The 19,865-nt window shown below is 39.8% G+C and overlaps 2 protein-coding genes across 4 annotated transcripts; both read left to right on the top strand.

Moving 5' to 3' along the window:
* The first annotated feature begins 15 nt into the window (after window positions 1–15).
* On the top strand, window positions 16–1,574 carry tmem203 (transmembrane protein 203). Of its 2 annotated transcripts, none has more exons than XM_043239298.1 (2): window positions 16–81; window positions 610–1,574. In XM_043239298.1, exon 2 carries the CDS (start codon window positions 810–812, stop codon window positions 1,233–1,235), a length of 426 nt encoding a protein of 141 aa, XP_043095233.1. In that variant the 5' UTR covers window positions 16–81; window positions 610–809; the 3' UTR covers window positions 1,236–1,574. The 2 variants fall into 2 exon arrangements, with proteins under 2 accessions (XP_043095233.1, XP_043095232.1); XM_043239297.1 differs by lacking the exon at window positions 16–81 and adding an exon at window positions 88–225.
* A 1,614-nt stretch (window positions 1,575–3,188) lies between these two features.
* Window positions 3,189–19,845, top strand: tprn (taperin). Of its 2 annotated transcripts, XM_043239194.1 has the most exons (4): window positions 3,202–5,517; window positions 15,652–15,850; window positions 16,370–16,485; window positions 17,374–19,845. In XM_043239194.1, exons 1-4 carry the CDS (start codon window positions 3,541–3,543, stop codon window positions 17,434–17,436), a joined length of 2,355 nt encoding a protein of 784 aa, XP_043095129.1. In that variant the 5' UTR covers window positions 3,202–3,540; the 3' UTR covers window positions 17,437–19,845. The 2 variants fall into 2 exon arrangements, with proteins under 2 accessions (XP_043095130.1, XP_043095129.1); XM_043239195.1 differs by lacking the exon at window positions 16,370–16,485 and having other exon boundaries at window positions 3,189–5,517.
* Window positions 19,846–19,865: the final 20 nt, after the last annotated feature.

Here is a 19,865-nt window from a genome sequence, read left to right as displayed (position 1 = left end):
AAGTTCAATTTTAAGAATCTCGCGATATTTCCTACAAATTATTTGGAGTCTCGCGATATTTCTCCGGGCTCCTATTGGAAGGTAAATAGCTCATCTCAGCTAGCTTGTCTTCTTTACAGATGCTTATTCACCGCTGTCAACCCGCTCGTTCTTCACCGACCTTTAAAAAATGTAGTTTACGGTTAAATATCTGTCTTTAACATTACAGCGAACGATATCTGTGAGGTAAGAGGTTTTAGCGTTGTATTATGGGCTCTTTTAATACTCGTCATCATATGCTAACTGACAGCTCGCTTGTTTATACTTACACATTCATTTTGCGTTATTAATTAAACGTTAATTGACTAATAACATGTTTATCTGCATAGCGACAACCTGGATTATGATATAAATTAAACACACAACAGCTGTGATGTTGATGATAGTAAACTAAGCCATACTGACAGCTGTATTGATTTAAATTGATTTAAATGTTAATCGTATCAGTCAAATGATTTAATAGATGTACAATGTGACTTCATCGGTGTACAGTGTTTTAGTGATTTCCAGGCTTGAAGTTGAGTTGTTTTAGCTCTTGATAATAAAGTCTTTTTTGCTTCCTTTTATCAGAGTCAGATGCATCAGAAGTCATAAGGTGGACCTGCTCCATCTCCAAAACAGCATGATGCTGCCAAAATAGTGAAATGCTCATCAGTGGAGGATTTTTCATAGACATTAACGCCCATTAAATGCTTCTTTTCACTCGCGGTTCCTGTGCTTTCACCTAGTAAGTCTCCTAGTAAGCAACACTCAGTAGTGTCCCATTAATAATGCTGTTCTCTCTGCGAGAGCTGGTGCAATGGCTGGGCTTCGCAACATTCGAGCTGTTCCTCCACTTGGGCGCGCTGCTGGTCTTCAGCGTGCTGGTGGCCATACACATGGACGTGGACAAGCAGACTCTTGAGATGAGCTGGTGGCTCGTCTTCTCACCCTTGTTTGCTGCCGACGGCCTCAGCACGTACTTCACAGCCATCGTCTCCATACGCCTCTATCAAGAAGGAGAGAAGCGGCTGGCCGTGCTGCGCTTGCTGTGGGTGCTGACTGTGCTCAGCCTCAAGCTGGTGTGCGAGGTGCTGCTGTGCCAGAAACTGGCCGAACAGAACCAGGCACCGAATGATTTGTGGTTTGGGCTTATCGTTTCCCCACTTTTCATCCTTCTGCAGCTGCTCATGATTCGTGCTTGTCGCGTCAATTAAAGGACAAACCATCTGCACGCATGCCAGTGGACTGGTGCGAATGAAAAGGACTCCTGCAGGAGGAGTCGGTCGTTGTAAACTGCAAAATCATTGTAAACGTTATTTTAATTATTATTATTATTATTATTATTAGTTTTTTTTTTTTGTATTCAAATGGTTCAAGCATGTGAACATGGCATCATAAACAATGCTTCAAATAATGTGCAATTTTGATTATTATTGTCCTTAAGTGCTATGAGAGATTGGTCTGGGGTTTTTTCTGAATCCTGTCCATGTTGCGTTATCTGTGTTAATGTTTTATTGTTGTTTGTACAGTTGTAAATAAACCATCAACATTCAGCTCTTCATCTTCCTTGGTTTGTTCGGACTCTGCCTGAAAGTGACCTAAAATGTGTTTGTTTATTTGAAAAAGTTAGGAGGGTGTTAGTGTTTTCAAGTGGAAAATTTGAAATAAGCCGATGTGTTAAAAAGAATTACAATAAATAAATGTGTATATATGTGTGTGTGTGTGTGTGTGTGTGTGTGTGTGTGTGTACATATGTATGTATGTGTGTGTGTGTGTGTGTATATATGTATACTCTACTAATCACTAGATGGCACTATAGATTTAGTTAATCCTGCAATTTCTCATTTATCTCACAGGAGTCAAGACAAACCTTGCAATTTCACTAAGTATGTGTTTACAAAATGTTTCATGATGTTTGGGGGACAGTTATATCATTAAAGACCAGCTACTTTCAAATTCATCACATATATATTCTTACTGGTGTAGTGAAACAATTTTTTTTAAAGACTTTAAATAACTTCTAAAGAGAAATGGGTTTTAATTAAAATGAGAGCAATATTCAGTCGCAGTGTTTTTTTGAACCTCTCCATTAAGTGCCCCATCGCTGCTCATGCTGTATATATCTGACACACAGGTCTTTCAGTCTCCACTCATGAGCTAAAGAGTAGAATCAGGTGTGATAGATGAGGGACACACAAACTAAATGTACAGGCCTGTAGAGGACAGCTTTGAGAAGCTCTGTAACCATAAATCAAATCTAATGCAAACAACACTCTCGTTACAGAATATACATATTAATCCAAAAGTATAAAAGAAAACTCAACAAACACTTTTCCTGATACTTTATATAAGATCTTAGATACAGTGCAAGCATTTACATTTACCTCTTAGCAAGACTATGCTGTAAATAACAAATGAGGTTATTTTTTGGACTTTGCTCTGGGTTTGTGATAGCATCAAATAATTTCCTCGAACACGTTGACACATTTTTATAAGTAATGTACTGGACGTATAGCCCTGACCCATTGTGTCTGTAAATGCCCACAGCTGGGCTAAAGGTCACACACTCTAATCTGAAATGAACACCGTTTCCCGCCGTCCCTTCCTGGTTATGAAGTTATCTACATTTACAAAATGCTCAGATGCGTAATACAGCCTATAAATAACTTGACTCGCTGTACTTATGATGAACTGTCATAATCTTTATTTCTGCGCCTTTTAATTAATCGGATTAAATCCGGATTAATAGAGTGACGAGGACAGGCGTACACGTCACTATACGGCATATTCTCAAGTATATATTTTTTTTTTTGATGAAACAACTGGTTTTGAACATGTCAGTCACCTTCGTGTTTGTTGCATTCGAAAAACAGTAGGTGTAATCGTGTATTTACACATATATTTAGCCTATTGATTGTGTTATTCTTTTCATTTTATTATTATTATTATTATTATTATTATTATTATTATTATTATCGTTTAGATTTTTCCTATGCGTTCCCTTATGTGCAGTTGATATTATTTATATTACTTTTACATAACGTTTATAACGGTTAAAACAAGAGCACACACGCACTGAAATAAATATTTCCCGCTTAATGTTTTCTTTGCACTTCAAATATGGCTCCAAGCAGCTTGCAGTTTTGCCCATTCACAATTTAATAAACTATTTCGAAATTGTGAAAGGGTTAAAGACATTAAATGGGCGGGTCTCGCTGTGTTTGACTGACAGGGCTCGCTTTAATCTCCACAATAGTAGAAAGTAGGGGGCGGGACATATGTAAAAACAAAAGGTGTGCCTCAAGTCAAAATGACCAAATGAGGAGTCCACCCCGAGACGGGCGGCTGACGTCACGCTCGGAGGGCGGGGTCGTGTCGGTAGACTGGCACATCATCATCATGCAGGATACATTGTTGCGGCTGCAATGATGTACGAGAACGAATAAGAAGAGGCGCTGCAGGTACGGCGAGAGATTATTTGGTTTCACACGTACCCCTATAAAACCCGTTTCTCCCATTATGTCGGGCGGGGATCTTCGCGTTCTTCGCCAAGAGCCAGGGCAGGAGAGCCCGAGGATGCCGGCCTGGAAACGAGAGATCCTTGAGCGGAGAAAGGCGAAGGGCGGTGGGTCCGGAGCAGGTGCCGAGTCCGTCGCATCTCGTCTTAACGGCGAGGTAACGGCCAGCAAAAGCAAGGATGATATCAGCGGCGCACATTCGAGCAGGAACTATACCATTACCGCTGCCAAGCGCGCGACCAAAAGCCCGGATCTGTCACCGGTGAAAACAAAAGAGCACTGGCCATCCGCGGACCCGAGCCGTACGGAGGAGAGAACGGCGAGAGACAACGGAGCGCAGGAGAGCCTGGTGTTGCAAGAGAGCTTGGGTCCGCTGCAGGAAAACCCGTTCATTAAACTGGAAAAAGAACGCAAGAAGCGTCAGAGCCAAGAGAACGCCGCGCGACCGGTGCAGCACATCCTCGAGTTGTACGGCGGCGTTCCCGGGATACGGACTATACGCGCTGAAAATATCATCATAATTGAATCCGACCCGGAGTACTTCTCGGAAGGATGCGGTTTGAAGCATGCGTCGATACTGCAGCAGAACGGCACGGTGAGCGGATACAGCTCTCTCAATGACCTGTTAGACCGGAGAGGTAGTCCGGTTACGGAGATACGCGCGAAGGAAGTGGTCATCTACGATACTGCGCTTAGTAAAAGCGAGGAGAACCTCAGCACGCTGGGACGACCTGCGTCCGCCCCGCTAGAGGGGCAAGGAAGGGTGAGTCGCATGTTACAGAAATTTGACAGGAATTACGGCAAGTTGCAGGCCAAGTCACGCAGCACAGAAAACCTCCTGGACTTGGACTCGAGTCCTATCAGGCCAAGCTCCAGACCCAAGCCAGATGCGGTGCCAAAATGTCCGGTGTCCCCGCAAGCCGGCTCTCCACACAGCAAGGTCTTCCAAAACGTCCAGTCTTCCATGAGCAACCATCACGCCTCTCCTAGTGACTCGGGGAGTAGTACACCCGCTTCTGGCTCCCCTCAGCTGGTGTCTTCCACGCGTAGACGTTTCGAGGGGAGCGGAGGACGAAGTGTCACTGTGTATCCCAAGGAGGACACTGAGAGGTCTCCGTCCAAGCCTGTTAGGGAACGGGACTGGGATAGCACAGACGGGGCCTCTAAAGCCAAGGTGCCATGCTCTCCGGAGAGCCACCGTGTCCGTGCCGACTTCATTCCTAGCCCCACATCACCACCCTTATCGCCCAGCTTTGAGATCCGCCCGTCTCCTCGCCCAGATCTTTCTCTCCTTCCGCCTGGGGATCTACAGGCCCGTGCACTCGCCAACTTGCGACTCCAGTCTCGCAATTCATTTACCGTTATTCCCAAGAGTCGTGCGGCCATCTCATCACCCGGCAGCACCGCCCCGTCCAGCCCTGTCCTTTCCCCTCCGTCCCCACGACCCCTGGTGGGTGTGGCAGCCTCAGAGCCCGCAGTGCCAACCCCCTCGCCCGCTTCATTCATACCCTGCACACCAAAGCTTACGGAAAAGGTGACCATAGAAGCCAAAACAGGGTCTCCGCAACATACCCCACCTGCCACACCCACTTCTCCAGCCCCACCTTCTCTGCCCTCAATTGGCTCACCCGTCAAACCAGCCCCATCTCCAGAAGAGCCTCCGGTTGATAAGTTGCCTATCACGAACATTGATGACATAGTTGTGGAGCCCACGCCACCTGTCCTGAGCCCTGCGGTGCAGAGGCGCAAAGGAAATACGTTTACAGTTGTTCCCAAACGGAGGCCCGAGGCCCAGTCTGGCCCAGCTGAGACCCCAGAAGTCGTCAGTGAATCTCAGAGCACACCACAGGCCCCTTATGCCCATCTGGGGACCCTGATTAAAAAGCGTTACCCTGCTGCAGAGGAGATAGAGGTCATTGGGGGCTACCTCTCGCTCGGGCGATCCTGTCTCTCGAAAACTGGCTCAACAGGAAAAAAGGTAATTATAGTATTTTATTTAGCATCATATATACATTGGTCATAGCGGAGCTTTTAATTTTGGGTTAACTATAATTTTAAGAAGAATGCACTTCTCTCCTGGCAAGTGTCTTGATTAAATACATTTTTATGTTCTGGTTTAATTCTTGCTATTAAAAAAACATTAACTGCAACTTTTGCAACAGTAACTGCTCTTTACTAATAGTAAGGTAGTTTAGGTATTGGTTAGGATCAGGGATGTAGAGTAAGGTCATGCAGAACGTGCTTTACTATGCACTAATAAGCAGCCAGTATGTAGGCATGCTAATAACAGCTAGTTAATACTGAGAATTTGTCCCTATACTAAAGTGCTACTTTTTTTAGGTTTCAAATTTGTACAAACAAAGCTTTACAGAGCTTTTTCCAAACATAGTTGTTGGGTGTTTATAACCCGTTCAAAGGTTCACTGTACTCTTAAACACCGCATCATTCAGGGAAACTAATTTATATACTTCAGAAAATTTAATTTGTGTACTTAGATAAATTAGATAACAAAATATCAAACATTTATTTAAAAAAAGGACACTTTTTGAGAAAAATGTTTCATTCAAAAACAAAGTACAATTAAAAGACAATCAACACAAAATCAAATGTTGGTATGTGTTGTGCATACTGAATGTGATGAACTACACCTAGGCCTCCTCTGCTAGGACACATGTGTGATAAAAGCTGACTTCAAGTAGTTATGGATACAGCCTGCAGTATGTGCTCACATTGCAACTTAAGTTTATAACCAAATGTTAACAGCAGTAAAGAACTAGCAAGAGAAGGTCAGGTGATCTGTGTAGGAAAATGAGTCATGTGTTCTATTCGGAGTCAAGTCTAGAAGTTACTGAGGTCCATTAAAGGTCTTTGCAAGGTCGTGCTTGAGATTGGTTTAACATGCTACCATTCACAGTCAAAATCGATCTCAAAACAGGAAACCAAACTAGCAGCAGCGAGCCGTTTCACTTCCTCTGCATAGTGGATTTCTCAAACAGTCATGGAGCCCTTGCTGATTAATATCAAACGGTTTCGATTTATAGCATTCATTAAAAGGTGTAAGGACTCCAGATGTTCGAGTTTGTCATTTACGGTTTCATTTTCCTTTTTTGTGTGTGTAAGCTTTAATAAATGAGCTCTAATGGCAATGGGGATTAAAGAAGAAACACTGCTAGAGGGCAGTTTACACTGTAACTATAAAGTGTTAATAATCATTCTAATTCCATGAGAACAGGCAAGTCCAAACCACAGCTGTAACAAAAATTGACAGAGTAATGCTAGCAGATGATGAATGATGAAATCTCTGAGAATCACAGTTTTCAGCTTTTGTAGTTACAGATGACATAACCTGATCATCAGTTAGTGACGCTGCTAATATAGTTTTTATTGTAGTCGTTGTGGTTGGTGCGAATGAGCCTTGAAGAAACTCTTGAAAGCATTAAGTCTTTTATGTACATTGGAATCTATGATGAGATCATGCCAAACTGATCACTGGCAGAAAGTCGTGGGCCTCTCCTCCGTGAAACATCCAGACGGTCAGGCCCAGTTTGGGATAGGTTATATGCTGCTTTTGTTCTCGCTCTCTGTTGTATATGTAGGTTTGAGGATTGGCTCATGCCACACCTTTGTTTTGTTGGGTTTTAGAGGTTACATTCAAGCCCTTCCTGGTCTAGAGCTTCTACGAGGTAGCAGCATTTATGGCAGCATCAAGGCCTCGTCACTTGTTTGACATTCACTCACTGTGTCCACGTGTGTCTCGGCTTCTTTCTCTCTATTGGTTCACAGTCTGTAGGCCAAGACCGTAAAATCAGCTCAGGTCATGGTTTGAGTTTTTTCTTCTAAATAGTATGTTTTTTTCCCCAAAATAGTTCAGCTCTAAAAGAACGACTGACCAGTAAAAAGAGACACAGTTTAGTCTCTTCTTTTGGTGTCTTGTATGAGAGTGGTCGAGGGGGTTGGGCCAAAATCTCACCAATGCTCTTAGCATATTGCTTGTCCAGGGTCAGTTCATTATGCTCCAGGCTTGACTGGATCCCACTGTTATATGATGCATGTAGATGCATGTGTGCGTAGTAAGGTCTTGTGATATTTCCTCAATGGGATGCCACGTTTACTCTGTATTAATGGTGTGGAAGAATGTGACGGAATGGAAAACGATAGCATTGAAAATCTGTCAAATAAATAGAAATTTCTCAACATTGAATGTCTGCATGACATACTTACATTAGTAGAGTATCCAGGAATCCAGTCAGCATACGGAGAACATTTATAACTAGATCTTTGATGTGGAGATGAAGATGAAATGGTTATTTTTATAATGTGTTCACAGAAAGTTAATATTATTAAAAGCCCGAGGCTGAATATGTCAGAGGATTTTTGTCATGGTTTAATGCCAGCTTTTATGTCTCTCTGCTTATTCTTGAAGCCCTTGAAGAAGGAGTGCTTTAATGAACCTCTTGAAGGTTTAATTTGACATGGCCCGGCTTTAGAAAATGTATGCGGGCTGTTATGCAGGTGCTGGTTATGCTGGCGTGCATGTGTTGGTTGTCCATTAGTACACTCTTAAGCTTACAACTCTCCATCTCTGTTTGTCTTTTAGGCTGTGGAGAGAGGTTTTATTAGTGTATTATTCACTTGTAGCCACAGCCTTTCTGAACAAGTACTCATGTAAGTACACTTACCACAATAATTGTGGCCAATGATCATGAATGGCACAAATTGTGTGGCTGTTTGAGGAGAGGTGTGGATTCACTTTTCTGAGCAACCCCAGAAATGACACTCATTATGCCATCATTTACTCTGTCCCCCATTTCACAGAAATGGTCAAGCTTTTGAAAGTTTAAAAAAACATCGCAAAAGCCAAGAAAGTTCATTTTACAGAAAAACGTTGAACGTACTTAGAGGCTTTGGCATCTGTTCATTAAAATGTCAGATAATTTGATCTTTTTGTGTTAAGGAAAGGTTAGTTGAATGTCATGTGGCGCAACTCTCCAAGAATGTAATATTATATTTATACAGTTACAATTTATGATACTTGTAAAAAATACTTTGACCTTGGATTTGTTTTGTTTTTTTAATATATAAATAAGGCATTATTGTTTGTTATGGATCCGTATAACAAGTGGTTTGGCCAACTTTTTTATGCGCCATACAGTTAAATAAATCCCAAACATGCTTGAGGTTACACCTCTCAATGCAGATTCTTTCAGCTTGCGAGATTTAGTTTGGTCCGTATAATGTGTACTTTTTATGATGTATGTCTTTAAAAACACACAAGGAGGTGGATGGAAACTCTCCTCTTCCCATGTATGTCTTTCTACGAGTGTGAAAGTCCACCATGTTTAATTATTGACCAGTCAGAATATGGTCTCCATCATGCACCACACCTCTCTCTCTCTCTCTCTCTCTCTCTCTCTTCTTATCCTCACTTCCCCCTCCCCCCCTCCCCTCCTCCCCTTCTCTTAACCTTACTGGTGTCCTCCAGGAAGTTCTCTTTGCAGGCAGACATGTGCTCTTCAGCAGCTGTGTTTGTGTGTGTGTTTTTTTTTACTTTTCCCCTAGTATGCACCATTGTGTCGTGGACTTTGAAGTTCAGATAATTTAATGATGTGTCCTACAGTCTTGACGCCATTGTGTAATCCCATATGGACCACTTCTGTGTGTGTGTGTGTGTGTGTGTGTGCCTGTCACATGGCTGCAGCGTCTACAATAGAGTCAATGTAATTAGAATTCAGACTGCAAAGCGCCACTGTCACTGTCATGTTTAATTCAAGAGTCACTCCAGCATGTGTGTGAGAGACAGAGAGAGGAGCAGAGACAACTTAAGAGAGAGAGAGAGAAAGTTGTAGTCGGTGTGAATGTGAAAGTGTTACAGCAGTGTCATTGTTGCTTTTTATCTTTAAAGAAACAGTCCAAACCCACATGCTGGTTTTCTCTGGAACATGTTTTGAATAATGTATTGCGTGTTTTTTTTTCCATATAGTAGCAGTGAATAGGGGCCGACAATTTAAAGGATATACAATTCAATGGGAATCAAAAGTTTGTGGTCAGTAAGACTTTTTGGTAACACTTCACTTAAAGCGTTGTATAGGCTTATGCATAATGCAATATAAAAGTAGTTCTAATGCAATACTTATGCCTTGTAATGTACCTTATAATGCGTTGTACAATCACAGTTTATGCATTATATCAATTCATTGTTGCACGATGCATTTTAAATTCAATTATAATTATTTATGACAAGATATCATGTATCACAGCACACATTATTAATAATTATATTGTATTATTCTCGTTAAAAACCTTTAGAATGCAGCATGCATAAAGTCTTAAGTGGTAAAGTGTTACCGTTTACAAAAAAATCATTACAAAACAGTATAAAGTATAAAGACAGTATAAAGACATTTATGTCATAATGTTACAGAAGCTTTAGAATGGAGCAAAATTGAATCAGGTGTTCACAGGAATATTAAGCAGCATAACTGTATGCAACACTAACGAAAATGATCTAAACTGCTTTTTGATCAGCATACTAGAATATTTTAGATTATACTAGACTCATCTGCTAAAAATCCAGCTTTGCCATCATTGGAATAAAAACCTTAAATGATAAAAATATTTCACTATGCTATTGTATTTTTGATTTAACAAATGCAAAAAAGTAAATATTTATATTATAGATATGACTTTTTTTTATCACTTTTTTTATTCATTATAATATTGTGATACCTAAATTCACTTTAACTTTAATCATAATGGAAGACCTGATGCCAGATTCATTCGTGGGTGACCCATTTCTTTCATTTAGTTGAATCTGTTATATTCCTTTAAATGACACAAATGGAAAGACATATTTGTGACTTGCATGGGTGTTTGCACATATGCTAATTTGTTGTTTGAGATTCAGGCTTGAAATAGTCAATGCAAATCTTACACAAATAAACCTGGAGCTCACAAAAATACCAGCTCACCACTGAAAGAATGATATACGACGGTGGATTTATGTCTCGATATAGGCAGCTGGTTTTCTGTGATAAGACTGTGATTTCCTGTTGATAGGAGTCCTCCCAGCGTTTACTACTGAGAGTATATAACATACTTGTATTTCTGCTCTTTGCTCTTGCTATAGTTTCCTCCTCTGCTCTCTCCTTTAAAAATAGCCGTGGTTCCTGTCGCCGAGCAACCGAGACCGCAGCCCTTTCTATCCTGTCATTAGAAATCCCAAATTAGGTATCTGTGCCTTTTTGTTTCCAAAACATTTCCTTCCCTCCCTCTGCCCTATACTTGCCAATGATTTATCAAACCGCCCCTATCGGACAGCGGTACACACCAAAACAACAGTGTTGTTCGCGAGTGCTTATGGCCTGATTAATATTTGAAGCCTTTCCATAAATGAGAGCAGGCTTCAAATCTAGGCCCACATTCTGCACACTTAGTCATATTTTCTGTGCAGAATGGGAGGGAAAATATTTGTGATTCTGTGGAATGTGTTGTCTCGTGCACCTATTTTTGTAATCTAATTTACATTTAATATGCACATTGGGGTCATATTTCTAATTGAATCATAACCTGGAAATATACTAAATTTTGAGATCAGTAAGATGTTTAATGCTGTCTCTTATGCTCACAAAGGCTGTATTCATTTGATTAAAATATAGTTAAAAGAATAATATTTTGAAATATTATAACGGTTTAATATATACAAGTAGTTCCAAGTAGTTCCAAACATGCATGAATGTATTTGTTCTGCCGAACACAATAGAAGATATTTTGAAGAAAGTTTGTAACCAAGCTGTTTTGGGTCACCATTGACTTCCATAGTATTTTTTTTCCTACTATGGAAGTCAATGGTGACCCAAAACAGCCTGGTTACAGACTTTCTTCAAAATATCTTCCTTTGTGTCTGGCAGAATAAAGACGTTCATACAGGTTTGGAACTACTTGAGGGTGAGTAAATGATGACAGAATTAAACCAAAAATGCTATCTGTATGTTGTGCGGAAATGTGTTTTATCATCAACATATAACACATCTTCAGGGATTTCCCAAGAGTCTTCAATTTTCAATTAACAATAAATGTAATACCATTGGTGGTAGTGCAAAAAAAGTGTTTTTTCCCCGTTGGCTGTCAAATCATTTTAAAGTCAGGACTTTTTTATGTCATTTTTTGTCAAGTTAGGAGGCTTCTGTAACACCACTTTCCGTAGTTAAGACAAGATGATGCACTTAGGAAATGCTGTTCTGTAATAGCTTTTTGGTCCTAACTGAAATGATCATGGTAACCAAACAGATAAGATAAGATTTTAAAGTACGAGACTTTCTGTAACATGCCCCCTGGGTCCCTTCAATTCCTAAATGATTACATGGTAACCAAATTCACAATTTAAAGAAAAACCCCAAACTGTAGATAAAAGCAAATATGCAAAGCACTGAGCGTTTGGTTTTTGTGGAAATCTGGAGATTCCGCGAGACCCACTCGTATCAAACACTCTCCTAATCCACAAACAAAAAATGCTGTCTCTCAACCAAGCTTGACAAGAACAGGTAATAAAATCTCTTCGGTTTCCATTTTTCATCTTTTAAGCCTCGACCACAACAACATACTGGCTATTTGCATATCTGTCCTGCGTGAAATTACAGTCGGCGTGTCCCAATATTAATTCACAGACACTGGACAAAGTTGCATAAATGCTGTTTTTCAGCTTATAACACCCGCATAACCTTGCGCAAAAGAACATGGATATAGAAACTAGAATATAACCTAGGTAGGCAGAACTATTTTTATAAATATGCCTTTACAGGGCTGTTGCTCTTGAGAGGTGGTGTTCAGTTTGATTATGATTTTAAGGGCATTCCATCAATGAAAACATACACTGGTGCTGTCACTACAACATTTCCCATGCACACCTATATATATGCAAGATCATGGTAGTTATGATCATTATATAGAATCAAACGAAGGACCGCATGTGTGCGCTGGATTTCTTGCATAAAGTACAAATAAAATCTGTCAGATGTGAATGAAACATTCTGATCTCCTATATCATATGATACACACATTTATCACGCTAGACCGCGCACATCACACACTTATAAAACCATACTTGTGTGTGTGTGTGTGTGTTTATGTTTGGTAGGTCTTACCAGCTGTACTGTGCTAAGGGATTTCTAATATTAAACACCCTGGCAGCAGATTAGCTTTAATCAGGCATCTGCTCAGTCTGCTCAACGCTTCAATGAGAGGCTGCAACAATCCACGCACAAACAGCTTCTGTGTTTACAGTCTGCTGCCAAGCGAAGGTTGCAATTCAGGGAGAAACCCCCAGTGTTTAGCGCGTGTTCGTTTTGCGCGTGTGTAGTTCTGCAGCCTCAGCCTGGTTCAGATCAGGACAGTGTCTCTGGTACATTCTGCTCTAATAGATCTGACGTTTGGCTGGGACTGGCGCAAAACATACATCTTCACTCCGTTTTACTGGGGAAAAAATTTTGATTAAATATTAAGCTATTATGTTCTATTACTGTGATTCAGTAAATAGCAATTATTAATTGATTAATCGTTTCAATTGCAATTAAAAACATCTGGATAGATAAACCAGAACATCCATATATATGAAACAAGCTGCATATCATGCCTGTCATTACAGTTGTATATCTACATCTAAAGATGAAAAACGTTTTCCTTAATAATATGGAGCGGATACGGAGCATCCTTTCCAACGGTGCTTATTCTTCTCTGAAATCTATTTCCATATACCGTTTCATCTGTTTGACTTTGTCTCATGCCAAATATATTTATAAATTGTGTTTCTGAACTGCGATGGGAAATGATCGAAACTACCAGCATACCACGCTGTGCTTAAATTTCCAACACTGGCTGAATAGTCAGGAAATATGTAAGTACGGGCCAAGAATGACCAAATAGCTCCGCACTGGAAACTTTGCTTGGGACTGCCAGTGGCTTTGAGTAACGTGTGCCTCAGGAAGCAAGTAGTTGAATGGGACAATGGCTATGGTCGCAGGCGTTTAATTTATTTTCTGCTGTAGTATTGCCATTACACTTTTAGAAAGTATCACACCTCTTCTTGACGCTTTTTGATCAGAGACGTGCCATTACTCGAATTATTCAAATCTATACACCACATCATCTAAGGTAACTACCAACAGAATCAGAGTTGCTTTTTAGTAGAGGAAGCTGAAAAGTCTGTTGTTATCATCGGTAACCTGGACACAGCCAAAATACAGGCAAATCTGTAAAGAAAACCCGATTCAGCCAGCCAGAGGTATCAACTTCGGGTGGAGATTCGTTTTCCCGCCGGGCAGCGACCCAGAAAACACAGCAAAAGGCTATGAAGGAATGGATCAAGGAAAGGGATCGTTACGACTGTAATCTAATTGAAAATCAGTAGTAACATCTGAAAATCGTTGTCCACAGATACTCATTGTTAACTTTAGAGCTGGAACATATTTGCATTCGCCTGTAGGATTAGGCAAAACTTTCAATGTGCAAAACAATACGCCAGCAAGAGATGTAATTGCTGCTAAGGAACAATGAACGTAATTACAGACTACGTTATATTTCAGGAAGCACAGCGGGTAATGCAGAGAATTAATCCCTTAGGCATCGCCTTCATTCTTGTGAAATCTTTATAAAAATGGGAGACTACGAACCCAGTTTGTGTACGGTGTTATGTAACCACAATAACTAAGTTACTAAAAGCAAAACCTCTGAATGGGCAAGGATGCTCAAAAACCAATTGCAACATATAAGAATATACATTTATAGTTATTTTCATTCATTGATGAATAAAAGAACAGCATTTTTTAACATATTTGAATTTGTTGTAATAATATATGAATACGTAATTTTCAATGCTGATAATAGACCAGGGAAACGTTAAGAAACTGAAAGGAAACTGACAGGCTGAATTTAAAAACACGTGACGGTTAACAATTAGATGGTAAGTAATGTAGTGTTTATTACGGCAAATAAACTTCACCCAGTTACATGCGGCCTTTGTCCAGTCATTCTGCTGGGTGTGCCATGTAGAGCCATGTAGAGCCTAAAGAAGTGTGTATATGTTGTGGAGTAAGGACATGTGATTGAGATTAGAGAAGATTTAGGACAGCGCTGACACACACACACACACACACACACACACAGGGCACACGCATTGACCTAGGTGCTTTAGCACAGCACACTTTTTAGGGTATAGTATCTAATAATTGCCCTTCACATTAAGTTTATACATTGTTTATTTGTCTGATACGTCTTTGATAAGGTTGACATAAACTCAGACACTTTGTAGCAAAAGAAGGCTCTTCTAGCGTTTTTTTAGCATGTTGATATGTGTTCCTAGGCAGGTTTCAGCGGTTTCTAGGTGATCGTTTTTCAAAAGAGACCCACTTTTGATGCTTTAAAATATTCATTTTGTTATGAATAGCCTACGCATAATTGCTTTTGTTTATTTCTTCATTTCTGTATGGATAAAAAAAATCAGGTGTAATAATTTAAGCAGAAATACTGGAAAGTGTGTACAACTATGTACTTAAAGAGTTCGTTTCATGTATTTAAATGCTATTGTATTACCTTTATTCATAAAGACATAATATAAATATGGTAATCGATCGGTGGCATGTTACATTTAAAAGTGTTACAATGCTTTGCTAAAGTCACGCCACTTCCGTAAAGGTGCTTTTAGTTCATTGTTCAAGTTTCCCAGCACTGATATGTGTCAGCATTTATGACCATGACCGACTAGATTATCGTCATCCATCTTAAATAAACCATAGTAAGTGTAAAAAACAAATAAAGCAATAAGGAAACTATTTTGTCTGTTAATGCTTAAGTTCTGTCCCAGCATTTCCCTTTCATTTGCATTATGTGAATAGTCAAAAAATGTCTTCATTTTTTCCCTTAGATCCCTGGTGTAGATGGATATCAAGCCTGCTGACGTTTTGCTAAACAAACGTTCGTTTTGATCAGGACCTGCTGTCCTGTTATAGTGCCTTAAACACACCTCGTGCTTCGTTATTACTAACGGACACATTTCATAATCCTCAAATGTCTATTTACGATTGGTCTGAAACCTAACAAATGTCCGCTGCTTCCCCCACAGCTGAACATATCCTTCAACGAGTCCAGCCTGCAGAGCACTTTCGAATACCCGTCTGAGAGCAGCGTGTGGGACAGCGGAGAGGACGAAGAAGAGGGAGAAGAAAAGGGAGGAGAAGATGACGGAGGGCTCGTCGCAGGGAGGATAAGCATTCCTCGTGCCAGCTACACAAGCTCACCCACTCACTCCAACAACACCACGGGTAAGAGCAGAAGAATCACAGGAAATAGACAGAATGGGGGGAAGGCTCGGACACATTGATGAGGTGAACAGGAAATGGATCCAGTTCACAAACACTCTAAATATATGGACTTCTGTACTATTTTTTGCAACACAGCCTTTAGACGTCCAGTGAGGTTTACTGTGAAAACCGGGTTCTGTTTCTTGTGATCTTGCAAAAAAAAAAAAAAAAAAATCCATAACAGAAATAAAGAGGAATATTTCACTTTCTATATAGCAGTGTGGCTTGTTCTAATGGAAGAATTGATGGTAATGATTGTTAAGATGAGTTGAACAGTGTTGACACCTGCTGGTCAGTCATAAGGTGCTGCATTTATTGCATTTGGAGAGTTGACAAATAACACGGGGAATAATGTATATAAATGTTCCAGGGAAAGCGTATAGATAATTCTATGTGTATTGTTAATGTTTAATGTGTTTAGTTTATTTGATAGTTCTATAGTCTGGCGTGACATTAATGCCTTTCTTCTCCTGTCCTTAGATCTTTCCAGTTACACACCCAAACACTCTGTTGAGTTTAATGCATGGCAAGAACACAAGCTTGATGAATCTGGTCAGCAGGGGGAGGATACTTCACAAAGTGCAGAAGAGGTCATGGTAAGACATCACAATATGTGTGAAACGAGAAGAACTTGATATGGGTTCCTGTCCATGTAAAATGAGGCCATTATGGGATCTCTGTGGAGTTGCTGGTTGGTTTCTAGAGTGTTCTGGGTGTGTGCTTTCTGGACCGGGTGAAAATCTCCCTCTCTTTGGCCTGTATGGGAACTATAGTGTCATTAAAATGCATCACGTGAGTCCCATCATTTGTTATCTACAGAATGCCAGAGTCCCTCTTAAAGTCACAAAGATGGCCAGTTAGTAAGTATTTAGCACATTTAGAATCTGCGAACAAGAAGCACGCTAACATTCAAAGGTTTGGGGTCTTTTAAGGACGCATTATATTAGTCAAAGATGAGAGTGAGGTCACTATTTAACTTTTTTATTGCATTTGTAATGATTTTATTTTACATGAACACTGATGTTTTGATTTATTTTACAAAGAATTGAGAAAAAAAGCTTTTTAGTTTCCACAGCAATATTAAGCACATTAAGCAAATATTAAGTGTGATATAATAATAATAATATAGTCATAAAAAAAACATAAATCATATATATATGTACATATAAAATGTAGTTTTGTCATGACAAGATACATTTTAAAAAATATATATTAAAATATTTGTTTTCATGAATTGTAATATTATTATAAAGATTACTGTTTCATTAAATAAATGTAAATGTAATGCATTAATGCAAAAATAAAAATGTAAAAATTAATTTAGTGTGAGTTGTAGTTGCAAAACAAAGTTTAATACCTAGGTTCAAAAGTAAACCAAACCCCCGAGCATGAGAAATAACGTTGTCCTGTAAAGAACCAAATCCTGACAAATTCCGTATTCCATCGTTCATTCATCGTCCTCTCTTTTTTTTTTTGTTGACCAGCTGACACCCGCTGATAGCTCCTCTCTGTCAGACTTCAGCAGCGAACCAGCGCTCTACTTCTAAAGCTTCCAGATATCTGGAATATATCCGGGACCAACCGTTGCCAGCCAGCACCAGTCTGGACGCAGAGAAACAACTTCCAGAACAGTGGGACCAGTAGCAAGCAGCACGGAAACACCGTCATGGTGAACAGCGGGACCGTCCTCACTGCTGATCCACACAGCGGACGCGTCACTCACGTTTAACCTCCTGTTGCCACCGATTGTGATCGTGACGGACATGGAAAACAGCTCAAACGGCCTTTCGGCTCCTGAATTCCACTCTTCCATCGCGTACTTGCTCTGCGTGTGTAATCCTCGCCTCATGAAAGTGACCAAATTTCTAAAAGAGAGAAAGACAAGAGACTTTTCTTAAAACCGAGAAGGAGACTTGGGAGTGTGTGTGTGTGTAACGGGACGATGTTAGGGTGAAGCAACAAAAAATGAAACATGTGACTTATGTATGACTGGTGAAAGGGTGCCACAATCGTGTTCTTTGTGATGTTTTTTTGTATGTGCATGTGTAGGTCTGTATCGACATGACTCCCAAACTCTAGAAGTCAAGGTAAGGTTCATTCAAGGTAAGCGTTTCGAATGCGCATACCGATATACACAGCGGGTTAGTGCTGACTTAGTGATCCTAGATCTGTTTTAAAGAGCAGTTTTTAATTGGCTTTTCTTTTTTTTATGGTAATAGAATTTATTAATCACTCATAATTTTAGCCATGATTCGGATCACAAATGCAAGTCAGTCTTGTGAAGACATGCCCAGGTTATATTTCACCTCCTAAATACAACAAAGTCAGTTTTTAGGACTACTATTGTGATGTACATCTTAGTGACATTTACACTTCTCATATTTTCTCTCATATGTTCTCGTTATAATAATCTAGTGCTTTTACATGAAAAAAAACATCGTAATACAGCTTTCATTTAATGATCCCTAAAATACTGCTTAAGCAAAACGTAACGTATGCATTTATTTGTTCCCTCGCGGTTGGAGTGAAATATGACCCGGGCAGGCTTTGTGAGATTTATGCTGTCAATATTCCTAGTTGAGTTAACGTTTTGAGCTGGACGTTCTTGCAGTACGTATGGGGAGTGGAAACATTAGTTTGTGGGTTTGTGAGTGGGCACGCTGTATGTATGGGCCACGCGTGCGTGTGTGTGTGTGTGTGTGTGTGAAACACCAAGACTACATACACACCACGCCAACTGACTTGAGTGTGTCATATCTGTTAAATGACGTGTCTCCTCAGCCTCTCCGACCAGTATTGATGTATAGTTTGTAGACTCCAGGATGAAGTTTTCATAATTTATTTCATGCATCTTTGATCACTTTTTCATATTTTTTGTCACAGGGCAAACAGAAGCACACTGTTTTCTTTTGATAATTGGTTACATGAGCGCTGTTAGGACAGCTTACATCCTAGTCTTGTGCGTCTGTACTCATTCATTTGCACTGTTTTGTTTTTGCTTTATTTTGCACCTTACGCAGCTCTCGGTTGAAATAATGCCTTTTAGGGATCTAATATCACTTTCAATATCACTAGTATGCGTATATTGGGAGCGTAACATTGACTTGAAGCACCAGCTATAGCCCTTATCAGCTCAAAACTGCTGATTAATATTTTCTGCACAATTATTATTCTTTTTTTTAAGACTCTGGCTTTGTTCACACAGCACACCGTTCAGTCTTTAGGACTGTCTGTCTGTCTTATTCTAAAAGTACATTTGTTCAAATTGTGTACGTCAGGTTTTGATCTTGTTAACAGTTTTTAATGATAATAATAATAAATGTTACCCTAAAAGCATATTAGAATGCTTTCACTGAACAGCTTTAGCATCCATGGGATATTTTTCAAAAATGTACCAAAACTGAAATTAGTATGTTGCTGCAGTATTCGACAATATTAATGTTTTTACTGTATTTTTGCTAAAGACGGCCTTTTTTGAACGGTAGTGCATTTAAAAGTGTCTGTCTGAACAAAGCCTTTGAACCCACGTTTTTTTTATGCGTCATAATTAAGGGCAAATTTTATGTAAGAGAACGTTCAAATAAGGCCAAGTGTTCGATTTCTAGCATTCTAGCTCAGTGTGTCACTTTAGCACATTCCAGTCTATAACAGATCCCTCCAGATGTTGAACTATTCCCGAGGGATGTATATTAGATGTTTAGAGGGTTGGGAACTATTGCTTCTGTGTCTTACGAAACGTAATGCCACTTCAAGTGCTTCATTAGTTCCTGTGACTCTAGCTGCTCGTTGCTCTGGTGGTTAATGTACTGTACGTCAGAACTTTTCTTCATCCTTTTTGTTTTCTTCGTCAAGAGAATATTAAATGTACAATTTGGTTTTGATGAATTTAGAGGGGGAAAAAAAAAATGTCGAATGCAAGGAAATGTTCAATAAACGAATGAAGGCTATGAAGTTGATCTTGAGGATAATATTTACG

Source organism: Puntigrus tetrazona, chromosome 5 (genome assembly GCF_018831695.1).
Source record: "Puntigrus tetrazona isolate hp1 chromosome 5, ASM1883169v1, whole genome shotgun sequence".
Taxonomy (NCBI): Eukaryota; Metazoa; Chordata; class Actinopteri; order Cypriniformes; family Cyprinidae; genus Puntigrus; species Puntigrus tetrazona.
Note: the sequence above shows the minus strand (reverse complement) of the source record. Positions and strands in the feature narration are given on the sequence as shown.